Below are 19,486 nucleotides of genomic sequence, written 5' to 3' on the forward strand. Positions count from 1 at the left end.
CACACACACACACCAGTTAGCCGTGACAGAAATGAAACTATCTCATCTTTATCGGACAATGGAGGCATCTTTCCCCCAATGGTTTCTGATATTCTCACTGTTAGAGAGCTGTGAATTAAGGGGCCCTTAATTCGCAGAGAATAAACAAAATCAACAGGATGATTAAGTAGCCATAAGCTCAAGTTTAAGAATGCTAGTAGAAAGCAAAATATTTTTCCAATAAAAAATACAAAACCCGGATCATTTTATCTGAGAGAAAACAGCAATATGAGGCAAGAGCTGAATAATTATATGATCTTCATGGAGGTAACAGGCGAAAATGTTTCAACTGAGCATACAGCGCTTTTGTGGTGTTCCCCGCTAAATTTTCATGCCAGCAAAAAGGTCCTCCACTGCCAAGCATCCATGGCTCCACAACGGAACAGTGTGTTCTAATCCTTCCCGAAATCAGCATTGTAATGAGCAGTTGACTCCAGTTTTTTAGCTTCGTTCAATTTCCGAACAGCCTGAGACAAATGAGGAAGAAAAAAATTAGAATACTCCAACAGCCAAACTCGTTAACAAAATATCCAAATTGTCTATCCAAGACATCCAAAAACATCCCTCCTAACAATGTAGGAAAAAAAACACCTGCTCTCGAGGATCATGATTTATAATCTAACATGGCAATATTTCCTTCGCCAAAGTCAATCAGTTTAAACTAGTAATGTAGAGTGACTTGAAATTTTAAAATAGTATGAATTGAATTCATGTAGAAGCACCCAACTTATGCTCCATCATACGCATGGAGTTGGATGCCAACTCACAACACCAATAAAGACTCGCATAATATGGTTCAGGTCCTTTGATTATCGAAGGCAACTCTTCTAATGCTCTTGCGTGGGCAGCTTGTAAGGCTCCGGGTCTGTGGAATCTGGCCAGCACTATTACGGAGATTCAAGATCTTTGAAGGACAGTGCGCCCAAAATTTATCATATGAAGCGGACAACAAGCATCATGGCGGACAGATTGGCCAAGGAAGGACGAGAAAAAGAAGTTCTTTGGTTTTTAAGGACGTAGGCATGTATTATGGTACTCTGTGCCAGGTTATTAGCTGAACGTGGCACTCTGTGCTGGGTTATTAGCTGCTGCTTTACATCATGGGGACATCTTGACCTCTTCTTCTCTGTAATCAGTTTTCTGGCTTAATAAAATAGTTACCAGTTACCTTTTTAAAAATAAAATAAACAGAGACTCCAAGAATAGCTTATGGCCATGACCTACATAGCAGAATAGTGTCTCGAGCTCTCAATAAAAATCCTTGCAAGTAAAAATGATAAATAGTCAAGTGGTAGAAATGGTAAACACCAATCCACCTGGATAAAAATAGGAAGACGGAGTAGATTGAGGAAATGGATTATATGCTATATTCAAGACATGAGACCCCTGGAAATTGTGATTTTGAACTGAATGCTACACATAAGATTTACAAAGCTTCATGGAAGAGAACAATAGTCCAGACAGTTTCCTCCAACAGTTCATAACTGGAAACAGCTCAAAGTGGCAATCTATCTTGCAGAATCGCATAAATGTAAAGGCAAAAATAAAATGTTTGGTAAGAAAGGAAGACTCATTTCATTTTGAGGAGCATTGCAGCAACTATCATCCACAGAAGGGATAGTGGTAGAAGCGTGGAACAAATTTGTGAAATCAAGAATCTTTTCCTCCCGAAATGTAACACAAACTTCATCAGAGAAAACAGTAAACAATTAAGAGATAAAAACTACGCCCCTGTTTGTTTTGGATTTTGAGAACCGATTGAGTCCAAATAAGGTTTGGACTCACAATCGGTTCTCAAAAATCAAAATCCAAAACAAGGCCTGCATGACTGGGCACTGATCCAATTGCTATCTCCAATGATCAAGGAAATTCCAGTCACCCATATAGAGAAGTAATTATCTATCTCCATCTATATCATTTTGTTAAATGAAAAATCTTACCTTCATAAAGTCTTCATGGATAACATAATCTCGCTCTGCTCGGATTGCTGACATCCCAGCTTCCGTACAAACATTACGAAGATCAGCTCCATTGAATCCCTACAAATGTTGGGAATAAAGTTTTCATTTTCAGGTGAGGAAATAGCAAAGTACTATGCATAAGCTTCTAAACCAATGACGGGGCGACTGACCTCTGCAAGTTTTACAACTGCTTCATAGTCGATATCACCATGTTTCGCAATTCCAGCGGCATGGATTTTAAGAATTTCCATTCTAGATTGTTCATTTGGTAGTGGGATCTCTATCTTCCTGTCCAATCGCCCTGGACGGAGGAGTGCCGGGTCCAAAACATCAGGTCGGTTTGTTGCCATAATCATTTTAACCTTGCAGCCATATCATAACAGTCAGAAGTGGTATTTAACTATAGAGTAGAATAAAAGATAGGAGACAAGCTAGTTATTGAATGTATGTATTTCTACATGTGGCACCCCCGTGTTTTCATTTATCTCAACTTAGTGTACAAGTTTATTGTTATAGCCAACATTTATACTCAACGAAAACAAAGGCACCTTTTTCTTTTTCTTTTTTGAATGGTACATAGGCACCTTTTTCTACTTTTTAGAACCATCATTTTACCATTGACCACCAGCTTTAGTCTAAATTGATAAAAACGTCATTTTTACATGTAAGAGACAACACCAGACATCCTCACTTTCAAGTTACCACCAAAATTATAACAATCACATGAGGTGGAAAGCTTACTAGAATGCCCTAGTGCATGTAAAAAGTAGCATAACATGTCCCTAGATAAACTTACAATAGAAAGTTTGTGTAAGGAACTAATAATCACAAAAGAGGAAATCTCCACTCAGCACAAGGAAAAAACCCCAATTCTAGAACCCTTATTTTCCTGTCACGCGCCAGTTTTTAGACGGAAGTGATGAAAATGTCAATTGTGTACGTACCATTTAAAAAAAAACCAACACCAGAGAGCCTGACTAAAAACATACAACAATTAAAATAAATAAAAAATAGAAAATTTATGGGAGCAAGGAATTTTTGAAAAAAATAATAATCAGGATTCAGGAACAACATCATAGAAAGTGGAACAAAACTAAAAAGTATTCCAAGAAAAAAAAGGGGGAAAATAAAGTACAAGAAAGAAAACAAGTAGGATTTGGGCTAAAACAAGGAATTCCTATTTCTTAGGAGTAGAGATGCAAACTATTCTTCCAGCAATGTAAAATAACCTAGTCCTCTGATCCCACCACCATGAGTCAAAGTTGTCTTTATTTATGGGTTAAGCAACAAATAAAATTATATATATATACTGCATCGAACCATGGAACACTGGCTTAACTATCATAACACTGATTCTGAAACGAAGGCGTTGACATAACTTCACCTCTCAAAGATGATACTCTACAAATACTTCAGAGATATTACAGTTATTTAAATGTGATTGCAAACTTGAACTTAGCAGAGGCATACCTTTCCAAGCTGATCAAACCCATCCAGCTGATTGAGCAGTTCCATAAGTGTTCTCTGGATCTCGCGATCAGCACTTGTTCCCTCACTAAAACGGCGCCCCCCAATGGCATCTATTTCATCCATGAAAATGATGCAAGGCTTGACAAAAAGAACCAGAAAATTAGGGCAATTGCTGAAAACCAAGAAATGTGAAAATTACTATGTTCACTTGTAAAGAAACATGCTACTTTGCATGCATTGGCATGTCAGGAAAAAGGTGTGATCAAAGAAGTGGAGTACATCTAATTCTTAAACCAGCACCAACATTCAAAACCTTTAAATGGCAATATAAACCACAGTAATTCTAAATACTTCTGACATGAATTAACAAAATTCTGAATGGATGCTAATCTGATCTTGATGAAACTAATCATGTTGGATGGAAACATAGCAGAAATTGAGAAGTAATGTTAGATATTGAGTTCTTACTTGGTGATCACGTGCATATCCAAACATTTCCCGGATCAATCGTGCACTTTCACCTATGTATTTATCAATTATAGCACTGGAGACAACCTACATGGCGAAAATATGTTCACAAAGTTCAAATTTTGACGTAGGTGAAAAAAAATTGACTGATCAATTCTTTTTCCAGAACTTGAAAAAACAAAACAACAACTAACCTTAAGAAAATTCGCATCTATATTGCTGGCAATGGCCCTCGCTAGCAGTGTCTTCCCTGTTCCGGGAGGACCATAGAGAAGAACGCCCTGAAATCATTTATAATAAATAAGAATGAAGTGCAAAATTGCTTTTGGAAGCACGAACAAATATATGGCACATGAACAAATATATTTAATCTGACTTGGTCATGACTCACAAAACAAATTTAGTTGGACAGTGCTTCTGAAGAAACAAACCATAGATAATGAAAATATCAACATTATGTTTCGAGTTACCTTGGGAGGTTTGATCCCTACTCTAAGGAAGAGTTCAGGGTTCATGAGAGGTAGCTCAATAGATTCCCTGAGTTCTCGGATCTGATCAGACAACCCACCCACTGCAGAGTAGCTAACATTACCAGGATCTTCATGAAGCATGTTATAAACAACTGGGTCGACCTGGAAACAAATTTCATGTGAATGGTAGAATTGGACTATATTCGGAGAACGAGCCATCCTGGAATTGGCTTTTCAACTGTTAGTTGTCTGCAAATAAAGAAGCACCATAAATTGTGGGACACCTGTACCTCACGTGGAAGGGCCCGCATGATTGTAAGAGTTGTCATGTCAAGAACAACTCTGGTTCCTGCTGTGAGTTTCTCTTTGTCTACTTTACTGCGGCAGCCAACGACATATCTGGGACCACTACTAGCTTTGACTATCACTGGAATAACACAAAAAAAAATTAAAATTACCCAAACCTCATTAGCAAGAATCTTCCAGTAGAGGAGAACGGAACCGGGGGCAGCGGATGGGGGTTGTGGGGAGCGGGGCTAACAACCCACATTATTTGTGCTTGACAAAATATATCTGAATTCCAAGATAACAAAAGAAAGTGTGCAAACCAAACCAAAATATTTGCAAGACAGGATTAAGCCTCTAGCTCAATGGTCAATGTTTTGTTCTTTGACCAAAAGGTCGGAGGCTCAATCCCATCTTACCAAAAAAAAAAAAAAATATTTGCAAGAATAAACTTTGACAATCAGCTTAAACAATTCAAACTGGCGGTGCACAATTTTAACCATTAAATACTTCATTATGCAATGTAACTGGCTATATACGGCTCCAAAACTTTGTCAATTAGCTTAAAAAAATACAAATTGGCCATGCACAATTTTAACCTTTAAATACTTCATTATGCAATGTAACTGGTTATATATGGCCTTGACAATTGGTCATTGGAAATTTTTTTCCTCGACCACAGAGATATATATGGACTTGAGATTGACTCTTTAATAATATATTAGCACAAGGCCAGGATGACTGCAACAAACTTGGGTGCGACCACAGTTTCTCAACATTCGCTCACCCCTTTTCCGATCTAACACATAATTTAGAGCAAAAAATTGAATAAATAGATCGGATTACACAATTACAAATACATTCTACGTCAGTGGATATGGAAAAAAAATAAAAAAATCTAGTAGTTGTAGGGTACTTACGGCGCTCGTTATCGAGTGGCCGGAGAACTTCTCCTATGATCTGCCCAACACTCTGAAGTGACTTCAAATCATCTTCAGTCTTGGCGAAGTCCTTTTTCGCTGCTCGCAAATTCTCCCTCACTGCATTTCAAGATTTCATGTTAGTTACTGGCACAAGTATAATTAGTAGTCAATCCAATATTAAATAAATATGGATTACTCTTAATATGACAGCTAATCAGGCAATATTAATGAAACATAGTAACATGCAATGTCCATTAAAAATGATTGTCCAATTATGAAAGTGAACATGTGCTGACTTGAAGCACACGAGTTGTCAGGGAATAACTAGCAAATATCTCTACCAATAACAAACTATGATAACTCAACAGCGAAAAAATGACAAAAGGAGGTAAAAGCCAATACCGTAGATGGCAAAATTAATCTTCCAACAAAACTCCATCTCCATAGGTAGAACTAAGGTAACAAGGATCTTCTACCCATGGTTTTAAATTTCCACCGAAATCGACACGAAATGACCGAAATATTTCCGTTTCCATCCCCACTGAAACTGAAACCGAAATGACCAAAATGCATAGACCAAAATCGTAAGTGTAATAGTCGGATAATATATTAGATATTTTATATAATTATATTTATACGAAGTGAGTGCAACATGTGGTGCATGTATCATTTATAAATATTTATATGAATTACATGTGAAATTTGGCAAGTACTAAATTGTTTGACATGCGCAACAGTGCATGTCATTAGGTATTTGATGTCTTAAAACCATAATGGATGGTTGTCTTGCTTATATGATGATTTCTAGGTGTGTATTTGTGCTTATTCTAGCCTTTCCTAAAGTATCATCTTTAAATTCTATCATTTGCATATATTTTTGTACGTTTCCTTGATTTTAAAGGATTTCCACGGAAATCGAAATGTTTCCGTTTCCATGGTGTCCGAAACTGAAACCGAAATTTAAAACCTTGCTTCTACCAAAGTATCTTCCGAGGCATTATTTAAAAACTTTCAGCATCAATCATCAACTCACCAGAGTCTACATCCTTATACTTGGACGAGTTCTGGTTTGAGTCCAAGTTTTGCTCTACCAAGTCAATTAAAAAACTCCTTTAATTCACCCAGCTTAGTGAAAATTTGAATGCGTCAATCATTGACTCCCCCAAGTCGACTAGCATTTTTTTTTATAAAGATACAATTTTATTAAATAAGATTGGATTACAGGAGCATCTCACGGGGTAAGGATTGCCCCATATAAAATGATTAGCTAGAAGCACCTGATCTGGCTCACGGGGTAAGGATTGCCCCATATAAAATGATTAGCTAGAAGCACCTGATCTGGCTATATGCAAGGTGTCAAATTTCAGTTTCGGAATGCATTTCGGTCCCCACCGGCTGAAATTTCAAAATTTCGGTCGAAATCCGACGAAATTTATTCAACGCCTATTTTTTCTCCGTTTTTATTTCGATCGAAATTTCTGAAATTTCGGGATAATATTAAATAATTTCTGTTAAGGTATAAAAGATAATTAACGCCTTTCTCCAAGAGCTTAAGCTTTTGGAGAAGTTGGTAAAGTTAACATGGTATCAGAGCCAAAGGTCTCGAGTTCAAACCTCCCGGATAGCAAAAATCCACATGCGATGGTCGGCCCAAAGTGGGACCACATGTGCCACGTGTTTGCCAAGTGGGCCACACGTGCGGGGGAGTGTTAAGGTATAAAAGATAATTAACTCCTTTCTCCAACAGCTTAAGCCTTTGGAGAAGTTGGCAAGTTAACAATTTCCAAATATCCAGATTTTTTGGCGAAATCCCTTAAATTTCGGACCGAAATTTCAGGAATCTGAAATTTCAATCGAAATAATGTAACGTTTCGATTAATCACGATTTCGATTTCGGTATTGACCGAAATCCGAAATTTCTTGGATTTCGGTCGAAATTTAAAACCTTGGCTAAACGATTCAATCAAATCATTGGAACATCTAGGAATGAGTGAAAAAATAGCAAAAACCAAACAAACACATATATTTTTTTACTTATCAATAAGATTAGCCAGTTTCCATGGACCGTATTTAGCCAATATTGTGTTAGAGCCATCTTCAACTTCCAATCTACTTTCCATTTGTTTGATGAAAATTATCAATCCCTAGTGAAGTGTACGGACCTCGGCTTCGGTGGACTCTGTAGTACCGATAGGGCCCACAAAGGAAAAGATGATATCACCTGAGCAATTCCTAAAAACGCCTCCAATGCCTGCCTTGCCTGGGTTGCCAAGATAGCAATCGTCGGCATTTAGGTTAAAGATGTTTCTAGGAGGCAGTTTCCGTCTCGCTACCCTTTTAATTTTGGGGATGTTACCTCTCAAAATTGTGTCTCAAATTCTAATGATGATATATATGTTGTGTTTCCTTAAAAAGAATGATGTTGAAGAGCCCAAGAGACTACTATTGATCTAATATTCAAAGTCATCCTATCAAGTGTGGATTCTCTACCTTCAAAGATACGCACATTTCTTTCCTTCCAAATGATCCAAAAACAGCAAAATGCATGAGATACCAAAGCTTTAGACCCAAAGAGCTCAAACATGTTATTCTCCAACTCCAAAATATCTCTTTGATTGAATAGTGGAATACCCAACTAACTCCAAACCAAGTAAGAACCCGCACCAATATGTGAAAAGCCAATATGCGATGAATGAAAATATGTGAAGGGGACTCCTCATCCAAATTGAGGAGATAGCACTTGTTCGCCAAATGAAAGTGACGATCTTTAAACTTGTCTTGTTTGTTTATGATATTTATCGCCGTCCATCAAAAAGCCTGAACTCTTGGCAGGATGAGGGGTTTCCAAATATTATGCAAGTAGAGGAAGATGGTGATGGACTACCAAAGAATCTAAATAGCGATTTAACTGAGAATACGCCATTAGATTCAAGGGTCCATAATCTGCTATCAGGCTGGTCCACAAGGATGTAGATCTCCTCCAATCTAGACAAAAGATTAGAATAACAAACAACCTGTAAGGTTCCTAGATAATTCTATCCCCCACACCACCCTTCCCCCACCTTTTGAAAACACTCTAATAACCTTACATTTTTATTCTTTGCAATCCTAAAGAGGTTCGGAAAATCATAGGACAACGAGATAATACCTAACCACCTATGACTCAAAAAACCCACTCTCCCCATCTCCAACCCTAAATCTAATTCCCTGAGAGATAGTGTCAAAAATAGGGACAATGGACCTCCACGCTACAGAGTTGACTACCTCCCCACACCCCCAACCCACCCTTCCCCCACCTTCCCATTACTCAAGCCCTAACCTCAAACCAAGACCCGAAAGTCAAATCATAACCAAAATCGAATTTAATTACTTTTGAAACCCTAATATTAAAAGGAAAAAGAGAAGCTACCATAAATCAACAAATAACCAATTATACATATTAGTTGCCCTAATCACATTTTCCCATCAAGGTAACAATCACAAAAAAAATGCAATATTAACAACAGATTAGTCATTGTAGTCAAACCTAATCTTTATTTTTTTCGAAATAAAATCTATATTAGTCAAATCTAATCTCGAACCAAAACTTTCAACTCAAGTCCTAAACTAAGCTAATTTCATTATTTTTCAAAACCCTAATCCTCGAAACAGCATCAAAACCCTAATCTCTTCCCCTACGATTATAAATTTCCCATCACATTCTCAAAAACCCTAATCTCTTCTTCCCCTACGATTATAAATTTGCCATCACATTCTCAAAAACGCAAACATTCAACATTCAACGAACTAAAAAGATACAAAACAATTATTAAATCACACCGTCGTCTCAAAAGAATAAAAACCCTAACCAAAACCTAAAACCAAAAGAATAAAAACCCTAACCAAAACATAAAGCTCAGTTTCAACCGTTCAAAAACAGCAGAATATAATTACAAACAGTTACATTAGGGAATCAGAACTCTAGATCGGAAAAGACAAAAAAATAGAAATTAAGGTTTTTTTTTTGTACAGACCTGTTCTTACTCTGGAATCGAGCTCCTTGTGCTGGAGGAGCTTTTTCCGGTATTCACTAACAACGTTCCTGCGACGGGTTGCATCATCTCCGTCGCTCATCTTCAGATCAAGGGACGGGAATTTTTTTTTCTTGTTTTTGGGAGGGGCAGAGAGGAGGAGAGAGTTTTTTGCCTTGCAGAGGAGGAAAAGCGAAGTTGATTTTTAAATTTTTTTTATATGTGGGGTCCGCAAGCATTTGGCATACGTTTTTAAAAAGTGAATGGGGCCCACATGATTGGACGATCTAAACCATTCATTTTTTGGGTCGTTAGATCGGTTGTCTTCCATTAATCATCTCCGTAGAATGATCCTCCTAACCATCTCTGTTGAGGTAGATCGGAGCACAACGGGTGATGATAAATTCGCACCCCCTGTAGGATGAATGGCACGTGAATTGACGTCAAGTCACGTGGAAGGGAGTGCCAATTTATCATGTCCCCTTATTTATGGATCCCTAAACAAAAGAGAATAGGGTGGGGAGATTTCTATAAATCTTCAAAGTCTCTGCAAATCCCTTTTTTCTTGGTAATAAAATGTGTGTTTCTTATTATATGATACCCTAATCTTGTTTTATTTCTAGGTTTCCTGTTTTTATTTTATAGGATTTCTTTATATTTTATCAACAATCTGTTCTGTAGATTTCTATAAATCTTCAGAGCCTCTGCAAATCACTGATGTTTTGATTTTCTTCCCTGTCATTCTTTTTGGCTTGTTTCTTGGAATAATATGTGTGTTTCTTATATGATACCCTAAGGGGGACTACTTGTGCTTGAATCTCCTTCAAGGATTTAATATATTTGCATCTTTATTTACTGGAATGTATAGTTTTTCCAATGTATGATAAGAGGAGTAGGAGAGGAAGAAGAAGACAACAGTTCTTCTGGGTTCCAGATAAGGATTTGGAGATTGAAGTGGAGAGACGTCTGAATCAGAGATTACTGTAGGGACACATGTACCAGTTATTTCTCACATACATTCCCCAAACCCACCTCTAGATTTGGCTGAGAGAAGATTTTCTCAAGCTCCAAATCCCGCTAAACCTTTTCTGAACTTGTTACTTCTCTATCTTGACTCATTATTGATGGTTACAATTACACCTATAAAGTATAAACCATGAAGGAGAAGCATTATGTTAGTCACATTCACATTAATGCACTTCAATCCTATTTCTTGAATCCTGTATCTTGTCCATGTTTAATTTATCTCAAAGAGATGTAATATCTGAAGAAAGCTCAAGAGGTTGAACCAAACCCTTTTTTTGCTGGCAATAATAGTGACTTTTCCTTTGCCTGCTTGTTTTGTTACTTTCAGACTCATACAACTTGCAATGAAAGAGATGGATGGAAAGTACCAAAAACAAGCTGTTATTTCTAATTTGGAACATTTGTTTTCTTTTCTCACCGTCATTTTGTACATAGTTGAGATGGAAATATGGGACTGAATCAGTGACCTAGACTTTGCTACTCTTTTTTATTTTTTTCTGAATGATCCTCAACTTTGCTACTTGTGAGTCGTGACCCTCAATGGAGCTAGAAAATAACAACTGACTGTTGTTTTTTTGCCAGATCCCTACAGAGAAAAGAGGAAAAGGAAAATCAAGCAAACTCAATCTTTTCAGTGGAGTCATGTTTGCCACTGCGATTAGGTGTCTTGCTAAGAAACCAAAGCCCAAACTCAAGCCAATTGAGCTCAAAACTCCACCCGAGCAAACCCAAACCATCACTAGAGTCATCTTTGACATTGTCAAGGAGCATGGCCCTCTCACCATAGGAGACACTTGGGAACATGTAAAGGTACTACACTAGCCCCCTTCCCCTTTTCCAGTCATGTATCATGTATCCCTGCATTAAGCCATAAAAATATGACATCAGATTTTCTGTTGGGCACTTCTTGTTTTTGACATTCTGCATGGAAATAACCTGCTTTTATTTCGTACAGTTTTTTTTTTTTGAATGGTTATTTCCAATAGTTTATGAAGTTGGTTTTGACTATGATTGTGTGTATTTTTTCTTCTTTTGTGGAAATCTGTGTTGACTGATGTTTTTAGTTGGTGGAATGATTGTCTAATCTTCTCATTTGACATATCTTCTTATTATCATTTCTAAAAGAAATGATTGTCAAATCTTCTCATTTAAACTTGTAACACAGATGGAAGTGGTTGAGTTACCGACTTCTTTTTTCTGTTGCATTCTTACTGGGAAAATTTAGCACTAATTTGAGTTGTGTGGACATTTAATAAAACCTTCTGGGTGGGGTCTGAACATGGTGATTTGGTTACATTGGTTGCCAAAAGGATGACAGTTTCCGATGAATCCGATGACTTTTCATTTTGTTGGTCTCTAGCTAAGAATTTTTGAATAAAATCCTCAATCACTATGAGTGTCTCAAACTAGCTGCTCAGCATACTTATTTAAATTCTCATGAAACCATTTATCTAATGGCAAACCTGAACATGGAATTCCTTCGTGGGAAAGGTTTAGAAACTCAAATACGATCTCCATGGGGGCTCGAGTTACGACCAAACTCAAGACTATGTGAGATCCCAAGCTTTGATGAAAAGGTTCAAGATTGATGGAATCAGTGTAATGAGGTGGGATGGAAAGGCTTCATCCTATGCAGAAAGCTGAAAAGCCTGAAAAGCAAAATTTAGTAGTAGAAAGATCATTGTCAAAAAAAAAAAGTAGTTGTAAGAATTAGAGAAAGAGAAGAAAGTTAGAAAAGAGGAGATTCTGAAAACAATACAGTTGGTCGATAGAAAAGACGAGGAAGGAAAAGAAGGCGATTTTGGAGCTCCCTCCCTAGGTCGATGGAAACCCTAGGGAGGGAGGTGTTTTCTTCGCTATTTCGTCTCTCTCTCTCTTCTCTCTCTTCTCTCTCTTTCATCTCTCTCTTCCCTATTTCGTCTCTCTCTCTCTCTCTCTCTCTCTCTCTCTCTCTCTCTCTCTCGTCTCTCTCTCTCTCTCTCCCGTCTCTATCCCTCTCCCCTATTTCGTCTCTCTCTTCCCTATTTCGTCTCTCTCATCTCTTCCATCTATCCCTCTCTCTTCTTTTTCTCTCCCTTCTCACACTGATCTTTCTTTCTTTCTTTCTTCTCCCTCTCTCCCTCTCTCCTTTCCTGATATCCCTTTCTCCCCCTATCTTCTTTTCTTTCACTTTTCTGATCTCTTCCTGTTCTCTCTCTTTCTGCTTTTTTACTCCCCCCTCTTTCTTCCTCTCTGGTCTCTCTTTCTCTTAGATCTATCTTTCCTATTTTTTGATCTTTCCCTTTCACTCCCTTGATGGGCAAGGGATGTGTTAGTGGCTGGATGAAGCCCGGAGTATGGCAGACCTCACAGGGGATGTAACAATGGTGGCTAAAGGTGCGAAATGGCCGAATTTGGGTCCGAGTGGGCCGGATTTATTGGGGAAAGGATCCGATCTGGGTTGGGTGGATGGAGAAAGTAGGCTGATGACTTGTCAAAAGTGGTGGACGTGACAGGAGTGTAAAAAAGGGTGGCCGGATTCGGGGAAAAAAGGAAGAGGTTGGATGTGGAGGGTAAAGATGGGGTTTGATCGAGGTGCAAGGTTGGGGCTAGAAGGGTAGGATTAGGGTGAACAATGGTGGGCTCTAGGATTGGGTGAAAATAATGGTAGGATTAGGATTTTAGGTTCTGGTGAAGCTGAAGGGGAAGAAGTTAGGGTAAAAAATGGTGGTCTCTAGGGTTAGATTATGGTTTTTGGCTTGGTGGTTTAACGGGGATCCCCCGGAATGGGCGGTGGCGCAAGGTGAAGGCCGTCGATGATCGGATTCGATGGATTGGCTATTGTGCACGGTTAGAGGCGTACAATAGCTTTAGGCCTTTGAGCGGGATTTTTAAATTTTGAATTAGCCGGCTAGAAAGTGGTAGAGCAGTCTGAGTGTCGTGGCAGGTCACAGCTATGATTTGATGGGGTTCACAAATATGGCACTTTCAAATGAGACCATTGTGCAATATAAAGGAAAGGAAGGGGGAATGGTGAAAAGGCATTTTCAGCTGCGGTAGTAGATGATTTCGAAAGGGAAGTGAAATAGGTATTCTGCAGGGTGGCAACGCATGGAAGTGTAGAACTCGTTGTAGTGGTTGACCCAAAAGATCATTTTTTGGCTTTTTACTAGTCTAGGAGCATGCTCCTAGCCACCCTTAATGATTCTATGTAATGCAAGTAGGGACCCCTGGTCCCCAATGTAATTCTCATAGTATCAATGAAATTGTCAATTTAGAAAAAAAAAAAAACGAGGAAGGTGTTATAGAAGTGGAGGAAAGGAAAGCAAGAATGGCTCTAAAGATGGAACATGAGGAAATATTACGAATGAAGGAAATTAGTTGGCGGTTAAAGTCACAACCTATTTGGATCAAAGGAGACAAGAATTCCAAATTTTTCCATTACATGGCAAATGCATGAAGAAGGATAAATATTATAAAAAAATATCACTGTCTAGTACTTCTCAAAGCTTTAAACAAAGGAGTTTGATTGGATGCCAAATCTTGATGGTCTAGCTTTTAATCAGATCACATCTGAGCAGAAAAATGGTTGGAGTGAGAGTTCTCCAAAGAGGAAGCGAGAGAAGCATTATTTTCACTGAAAAGAGACAAAGCCCCTAGACCAGATGGCTTTCCCATGGCGTTCTTCTATTAGAGATACTGGGAAGTAATTAAGAAGTAGGTTACAACTTTTATTGAAGAAATTCACAAGAGGCTGATTGAACAAGGAGTAAAATACTACGGTTATAACCCTCATACCAAAAAAGGAAGGGGCGACTAGATTAAGGATTTTAGGCCAATCACTCCATTGCATGGAGTATAAAAAATCTTGGCCAAAACTCTAGCTAGAAGATTGAAGAGAGTTATGGAAGATCTTAGTTTCAAGTGGCTTTCGTAAATGGTAGATAAATTCTGGAAGGAATTCTAATATCTAATGAGGTGATTGACACCAGGAGAAGAGATTGTGAGGGGGGGATAATATGTAAGATAGCTTTGGAGAAAGCTTATGACCACATGAATTGGCCAAAACTCTAGCCAGAAGATTGAAGAGAGTTATGGAAGATCTCAGTCTCAGTGGCTTTCGTAAATGGTAGATAAATTCTGATATCTAATGAGGTTATCTTCCTTAAATAGATTCCCTTCTCTAATAGGGCGTGAATCCCTTGCTTGTTTGCTTGTTGCCCTTTATCAATTCATGATTGATTCCGCGCTTATTAGTTTTGTACGCCAGGAAAAGAGATTGTGAGGGAGGAATAATATGTAAGTAGATTTGGAGATAGCTTATGACCACGTGAATTGGTCTTTCCTACTATCCAAGAACGGATGGGATTTGGGCCAAAATGGAGGTACTGGATAAAATCTTGCATCTCCTCTTCATTGTTTTCAATCCTAGTCAATGGGGCTCCCACAGGTTTTTTGGCAGCTCTACAGGGATAAGGCAAGGTGACCTGTTCTTTCTTATTCATCATGGTTACAAAAGTTCTAAGTCGACTTATAGTAACGGCAGAGTAAATGGTATTTATCAAGGGTCTTAAGCCAAGTAGAAACACTCATCCAATCTCCCATTTGTAGTTTGCAAATGACACTCTTTCGTTCATGGAGAATGAAAAGAGCATCGCTAGAAACTTAAAATGGGTGTTCCGATGGTTTGAGGTAATGCCGGGCTTGAAAATCAATTTAAAAGAGCCAGCATGGCATAAAGTCATTCGGGACAAATATGAGAGGGGCTGGGGATTGAGTAGAAACCCCATGTTAGGCGAAGGTTCGAGTACATGGAAGGCAATTTGTGTGTCTAGACCTTCTTACAGATTTAATGTGGGGAAGGGGGAGGGAACTAGATTTTGGGTAGATCTCTGGTTAGTGGAGTCCTCTCTGCTCTATGCATTTTTTTAAATGGTAAATCATTGTATTAATAGAAAATGGGAGAAACCCCGCGATCAAGGTGGTAAATACAAAGGTTAATAGATAAATCAAGAGAAAATAATACAGAAATGACCCTAAACGGGGGAGGAAATCAAAGATCTCCAAGCTTGCCCTTTCCACACCATCTCTGGCGAGCCTGTCGGCATCACTATTGGCCGAGCGCCTAACATGGTGAAAGGAAACTGAAAATCCTGCTATGCAGTCCATAATCTCTGTCCCATGCATTTCCGAACCTATTCTGCCCAGCGACCTGTAGGGAGGCCAAAGTTAGTGACTATCCGGTGACGGGGGTGTTGGGAGTGGGTTTCGTATATTAGGTTTAGACATAACCTGAAGGATGTTGAGTTCTCTAGTCTGTCCTCACTTTTAGTTGTAGGTCTCATGTATTCTTTTAGTTCAAGGTGCATTCTTTTTACTCTTTTAACAAGGAAACCTCTAGTCGCACAAGAATTTGGGAGTTGTCTGCATCTCCAGGGGCAACGACATTTGTTTGGATCTTGGCAAGCAGGAAAATCAACGTGTGGTCGCCTAAAAAACAAGGAAAGATTCATCCTGCAAGCTGGTGTGCTTTTTGTAGGAAGAATGAAGTCATCGGACCACCTAATGGTGCAATGCCCATTCTCTTATCATCTTTGGTAGGTGATCGTCAAGAGCTTCGGTTCTTTTGTGGAGTTTTCTAAGATCTATCAAGAGAGTATTGCGAAGCTGGAGCGGCATTCCGTTACGGAAATTGGGGAGGATCGATGACATTTAATCCTGTATGCAGTAGTACGACACATCTGGAAAGAGATAAATAACCGCATCTTTAAACAAGAAAAAAAGGAAGGGCTGGGGTAAAATATCTCTGACATCAAAATTGATCTAATATTATGGGCCAGAAATGACAAGGTGGGGACCTGCTACAATGTAGGAGATATCCTCGGGCGATGGTCTTGGAAAATAAAATGAAGTGCAAAAGTACTCCAAAATGGACGTCGCGACCTGTAGGCTGGCTGAAATTCAATTTTGACGGAAGTTCTCAACCCCTATTGTGCAGTCCTTGTTCGAGACTCAAACGGTAGATGCTTGATGTTCTTTTTGGGTTCAGCAGGAGAATGTGATGTCAACGAGGCAGAAGCAAAAATCCTCCTGTGGGGTTTAAGATGATATGCCGCTGGTTATAGAAGGAGGCTCTGAAATATGTACTTGCTTGGGCAACCAGCAAGTCAATAAGACCTTGGAAGCTCTCCAACGCCATCACAAAAATAAGGGATCTCGCCCAAGTCATAGAAAATAAAATTAAGCGCAAAAGTACTCCAAAATGGACGTCGCCACCTGTAGGTTGGCTGAAATTCAATTTTGACGGAAGTTCTCAGCCCCCATTGTGCAGTCCTTGTTCGAGACTCAAACGGTAGATGGTTGATGTTCTTTTTGGGTTCAACAGGAGAATGTGATGTAAACGAGGCAGAAGCAAAAATCCTCCTGTGGGGTTTAAGATGATATGCTGCTGGTTATAGAAGGAGGCTCTGAAATATGTACTTGCTTGGGCAACCAGCAAGTCAATAAGACCTTGGAAGCTCTCCAAGGCCATCACAAAAATAAGGGATCTCGCCCAAGTCATAGAAAATAAAATTAAGCGCAAAAGTACTCCAAAATGGACGTCGCCACCTGTAGGTTGGCTGAAATTCAATTTTGACGGAAGTTCTCAACCCCCATTGTGCAGTCCTTGTTCTAGACTCAAACGGTAGATGGATGATGTTCTTTTTGGGTTCAACAGGAGAATGTGATGTAAATGAGGCAGAAGCAAAAATCCTTCTGTGGGGTTTAAGATGATATGCTGCTGGTTATAGAAGGAGGCTCTGAAATATGTACTTGCTTGGGCAACCAGCAAGTCAATAAGACCTTGGAAGCTCTCCAACGCCATCACAAAAATGAGGGATCTCGCCCAAGTCATAGGACCGCAACTCTGACACCAGAGAAGGTCAGCTAACGAGGAAAAGATGGGGCTGAAAAAGAGAAGGTGGAAGTCATTAATTCAATCATTGTTGTAGAAAGAGAGGGGAGGGAGTCGCAGCAAAGCATAGGATGATACTCCTTGCACTGAATTCACTAAGATCAAATGGCATGCAGTTGGGGAATTCCTCAGCTAGAACTGCATGGGATATGGATCTGAAAAGGGGGAGAAATTGGGCAGTAGATGGTATTTGTTACCCTGAAAACGAGTTTACATGGTACTGTGGGTGAAAGTGGGAGTCGTTGGAATGCAGGTTTTAGTAAAGTGTTTAACAGGGTACAATGTATTAATAAACTTTGTAATCTACCTTTTGCTTATTTATTTATTTTGAAAGGGCAAATAGATAATATATTAAGAAACGAGACCGAGAAAGTCCTGAAGAGAGTACACGATAAAAGGAAAAGTAAACATAAACATAAACTCTACAGAGTTCAGACACAAACTTTGTAATCTACCTTTTGCTTATTAATAATCTTTGTTATCATTCAAACAAATTATTGCCCATCTGCTCTATGGGTACAAGCAGCTACCTGCAGAGCACTTGTCTATATTTCACATGCTTTGTGTTAAGTTCTGTTTTAAGCACGATCTCTTCTGTCAATGGACTCTCCAGTCTCCACCATATCAGCCAAACTCGTTTCTTTTCCCCTGTCCCCTTTTCCTTCCATTGGTAAGTATCCTCCCTACTAGTATTCAAAAACTAGTAATGCACAATCAAAAAAGTTTCTGAAACAAGTTAAGTGGATGAAAATTATCTTCCAGTAAAAATGGGTAGCTCTTACCGTAAGAAAACTCTATTAAGTATTAAAAATAAAGATCAAGGACTTGACCAAGTTTCAAGTTGACCATAAATAATATGCACAAATAATATATGCTCATCTTGCCTAAATCTTATATTTAAAGAACATCTGTGTGTTAGTTCTCATAAAATTCTGCATTATATGGAATTATGGAGTGATATGAATATCTGGCCTCATTTTAAACATTCCAGGAAGTTGGGTTAAGAGGATTGAGCAGCAAAAGGCACATGAAAATAATCCTGAGATGGATGAGAGAGCAACAGAAGCTACGTCTAATCTGCAACCATGTGGGTCCCCACAAGCAGTTTCTATACACTACCTGGTTCACCAAGCCCAAAGCAATGCCCCCACCGAGACCAAGAACAGATTCTTCACGGCCATAGCCTATAGGATCTTTGAGTGCAGGTAGTTGATGATCTATAATTGATTATAAGCCCTTGTAACATGTATACATATTGTAATTGTAGTTCCTTTGTGGAAATCATCGCAAACTTCTTACATCAGAATAGGAGCCAACTTGATTGTCAGTCTGTTAAAGTGATTGATTTAGTGGCCGGAGTTGGCTCTCCAGGCTGCCTAATTGTTCAATGTAGAATATGAATAAATAAGTTTGGAGGTGAGAAACTCATGTACATTAAGAACTCTGTTAGGCAAATAGAGAAATTACTTTAGAGAAAATTTGAGACCCTCAAGGGTGTAACAACAAGAAGAGTTCGTTCTTATTTTTTATTTGTTATGAACTGCCTTTGTACCATCCATCTTCCTCCTGAGTTCTGCCTACTAGTTACAGTGCGTCAAAGAATTCAAACCGTTCATCATGCAAGAAAACAAAGAAGATTTCAAACCTTTCATATACAATGGCAGCCCTTACCATGTTGCTTTACTTACTTATTATTAGGGAATGATATTTCCACCCCATTTCCAACAAAAGACAAACAAAAGAGGGTGGAAATGTCGTGTTGTTTTTTCAGAAAAGAACAAAATGGGGGTGAAAATATTATTTCCGTGTAACCTTTTTACCTCTCCTATATCAAACAATACTTCATGGCTTAAAATGCTATTGATTTTTAACCTGTTTAAATGTCAAATGATTCCTAATA

At 38.7% G+C, this 19,486-nt stretch overlaps 2 protein-coding genes across 2 annotated transcripts; one reads left to right on the forward strand and one right to left on the reverse strand.

The window, feature by feature from the left end:
• Window positions 1–28: 28 nt before the first annotated feature.
• LOC143892656 (26S proteasome regulatory subunit S10B homolog B) lies at window positions 29–9,907 on the reverse strand. The gene is made up of 10 exons (XM_077397429.1): window positions 9,630–9,907; window positions 5,614–5,733; window positions 4,699–4,835; window positions 4,409–4,570; window positions 4,133–4,219; window positions 3,939–4,025; window positions 3,471–3,608; window positions 2,171–2,362; window positions 1,980–2,078; window positions 29–506 (listed from the first exon to the last, which is right to left on the reverse strand). The coding sequence occupies exons 1-10, from the start codon at window positions 9,727–9,729 to the stop codon at window positions 432–434; spliced, it is 1,197 nt and encodes a 398-aa protein (XP_077253544.1). The 5' UTR covers window positions 9,730–9,907; the 3' UTR covers window positions 29–431.
• A 68-nt stretch (window positions 9,908–9,975) lies between these two features.
• LOC143892657 (thiamine-phosphate synthase) lies at window positions 9,976–19,027 on the forward strand. The gene is made up of 3 exons (XM_077397430.1): window positions 9,976–10,194; window positions 11,235–11,462; window positions 18,578–19,027. The coding sequence occupies exons 1-3, from the start codon at window positions 10,102–10,104 to the stop codon at window positions 18,767–18,769; spliced, it is 513 nt and encodes a 170-aa protein (XP_077253545.1). The 5' UTR covers window positions 9,976–10,101; the 3' UTR covers window positions 18,770–19,027.
• Window positions 19,028–19,486: the final 459 nt, after the last annotated feature.

This window comes from Tasmannia lanceolata, unplaced genomic scaffold, assembly GCF_043159265.1.
Source record: "Tasmannia lanceolata isolate RefF3 unplaced genomic scaffold, GAP_Taslan_0.1 ptg000015l, whole genome shotgun sequence".
Lineage (NCBI taxonomy): Eukaryota > Viridiplantae > Streptophyta > Magnoliopsida > Canellales > Winteraceae > Tasmannia > Tasmannia lanceolata.

What these genes read in the sequence shown, in the direction of transcription:
- LOC143892656 (XM_077397429.1), bottom strand. Translation starts at nt 9,729, where the DNA reads ATGAGCGACGGAGATGATGCAACCCGTCGCAGGAACGTTGTTAGTGAA. An exon ending in GATATGCACGTGATCACCAA is followed by an intron (nt 3,609 to 3,938) that starts GTAAGAACTCAA and finishes CTTTTTGTCAAG; the next exon opens with CCTTGCATCATTTTCATGGA. An exon ending in GGTTTGATCAGCTTGGAAAG is followed by an intron (nt 2,363 to 3,470) that starts GTATGCCTCTGC and finishes TATGGCTGCAAG; the next exon opens with GTTAAAATGATTATGGCAAC.
- LOC143892657 (XM_077397430.1), top strand. Translation starts at nt 10,102, where the DNA reads ATGTCCCCTTATTTATGGATCCCTAAACAAAAGAGAATAGGGTGGGGA. An exon ending in TGCAAATCCCTTTTTTCTTG is followed by an intron (nt 10,195 to 11,234) that starts GTAATAAAATGT and finishes TTTTTTTGCCAG; the next exon opens with ATCCCTACAGAGAAAAGAGG. An exon ending in ACACTTGGGAACATGTAAAG is followed by an intron (nt 11,463 to 18,577) that starts GTACTACACTAG and finishes TAAACATTCCAG; the next exon opens with GAAGTTGGGTTAAGAGGATT.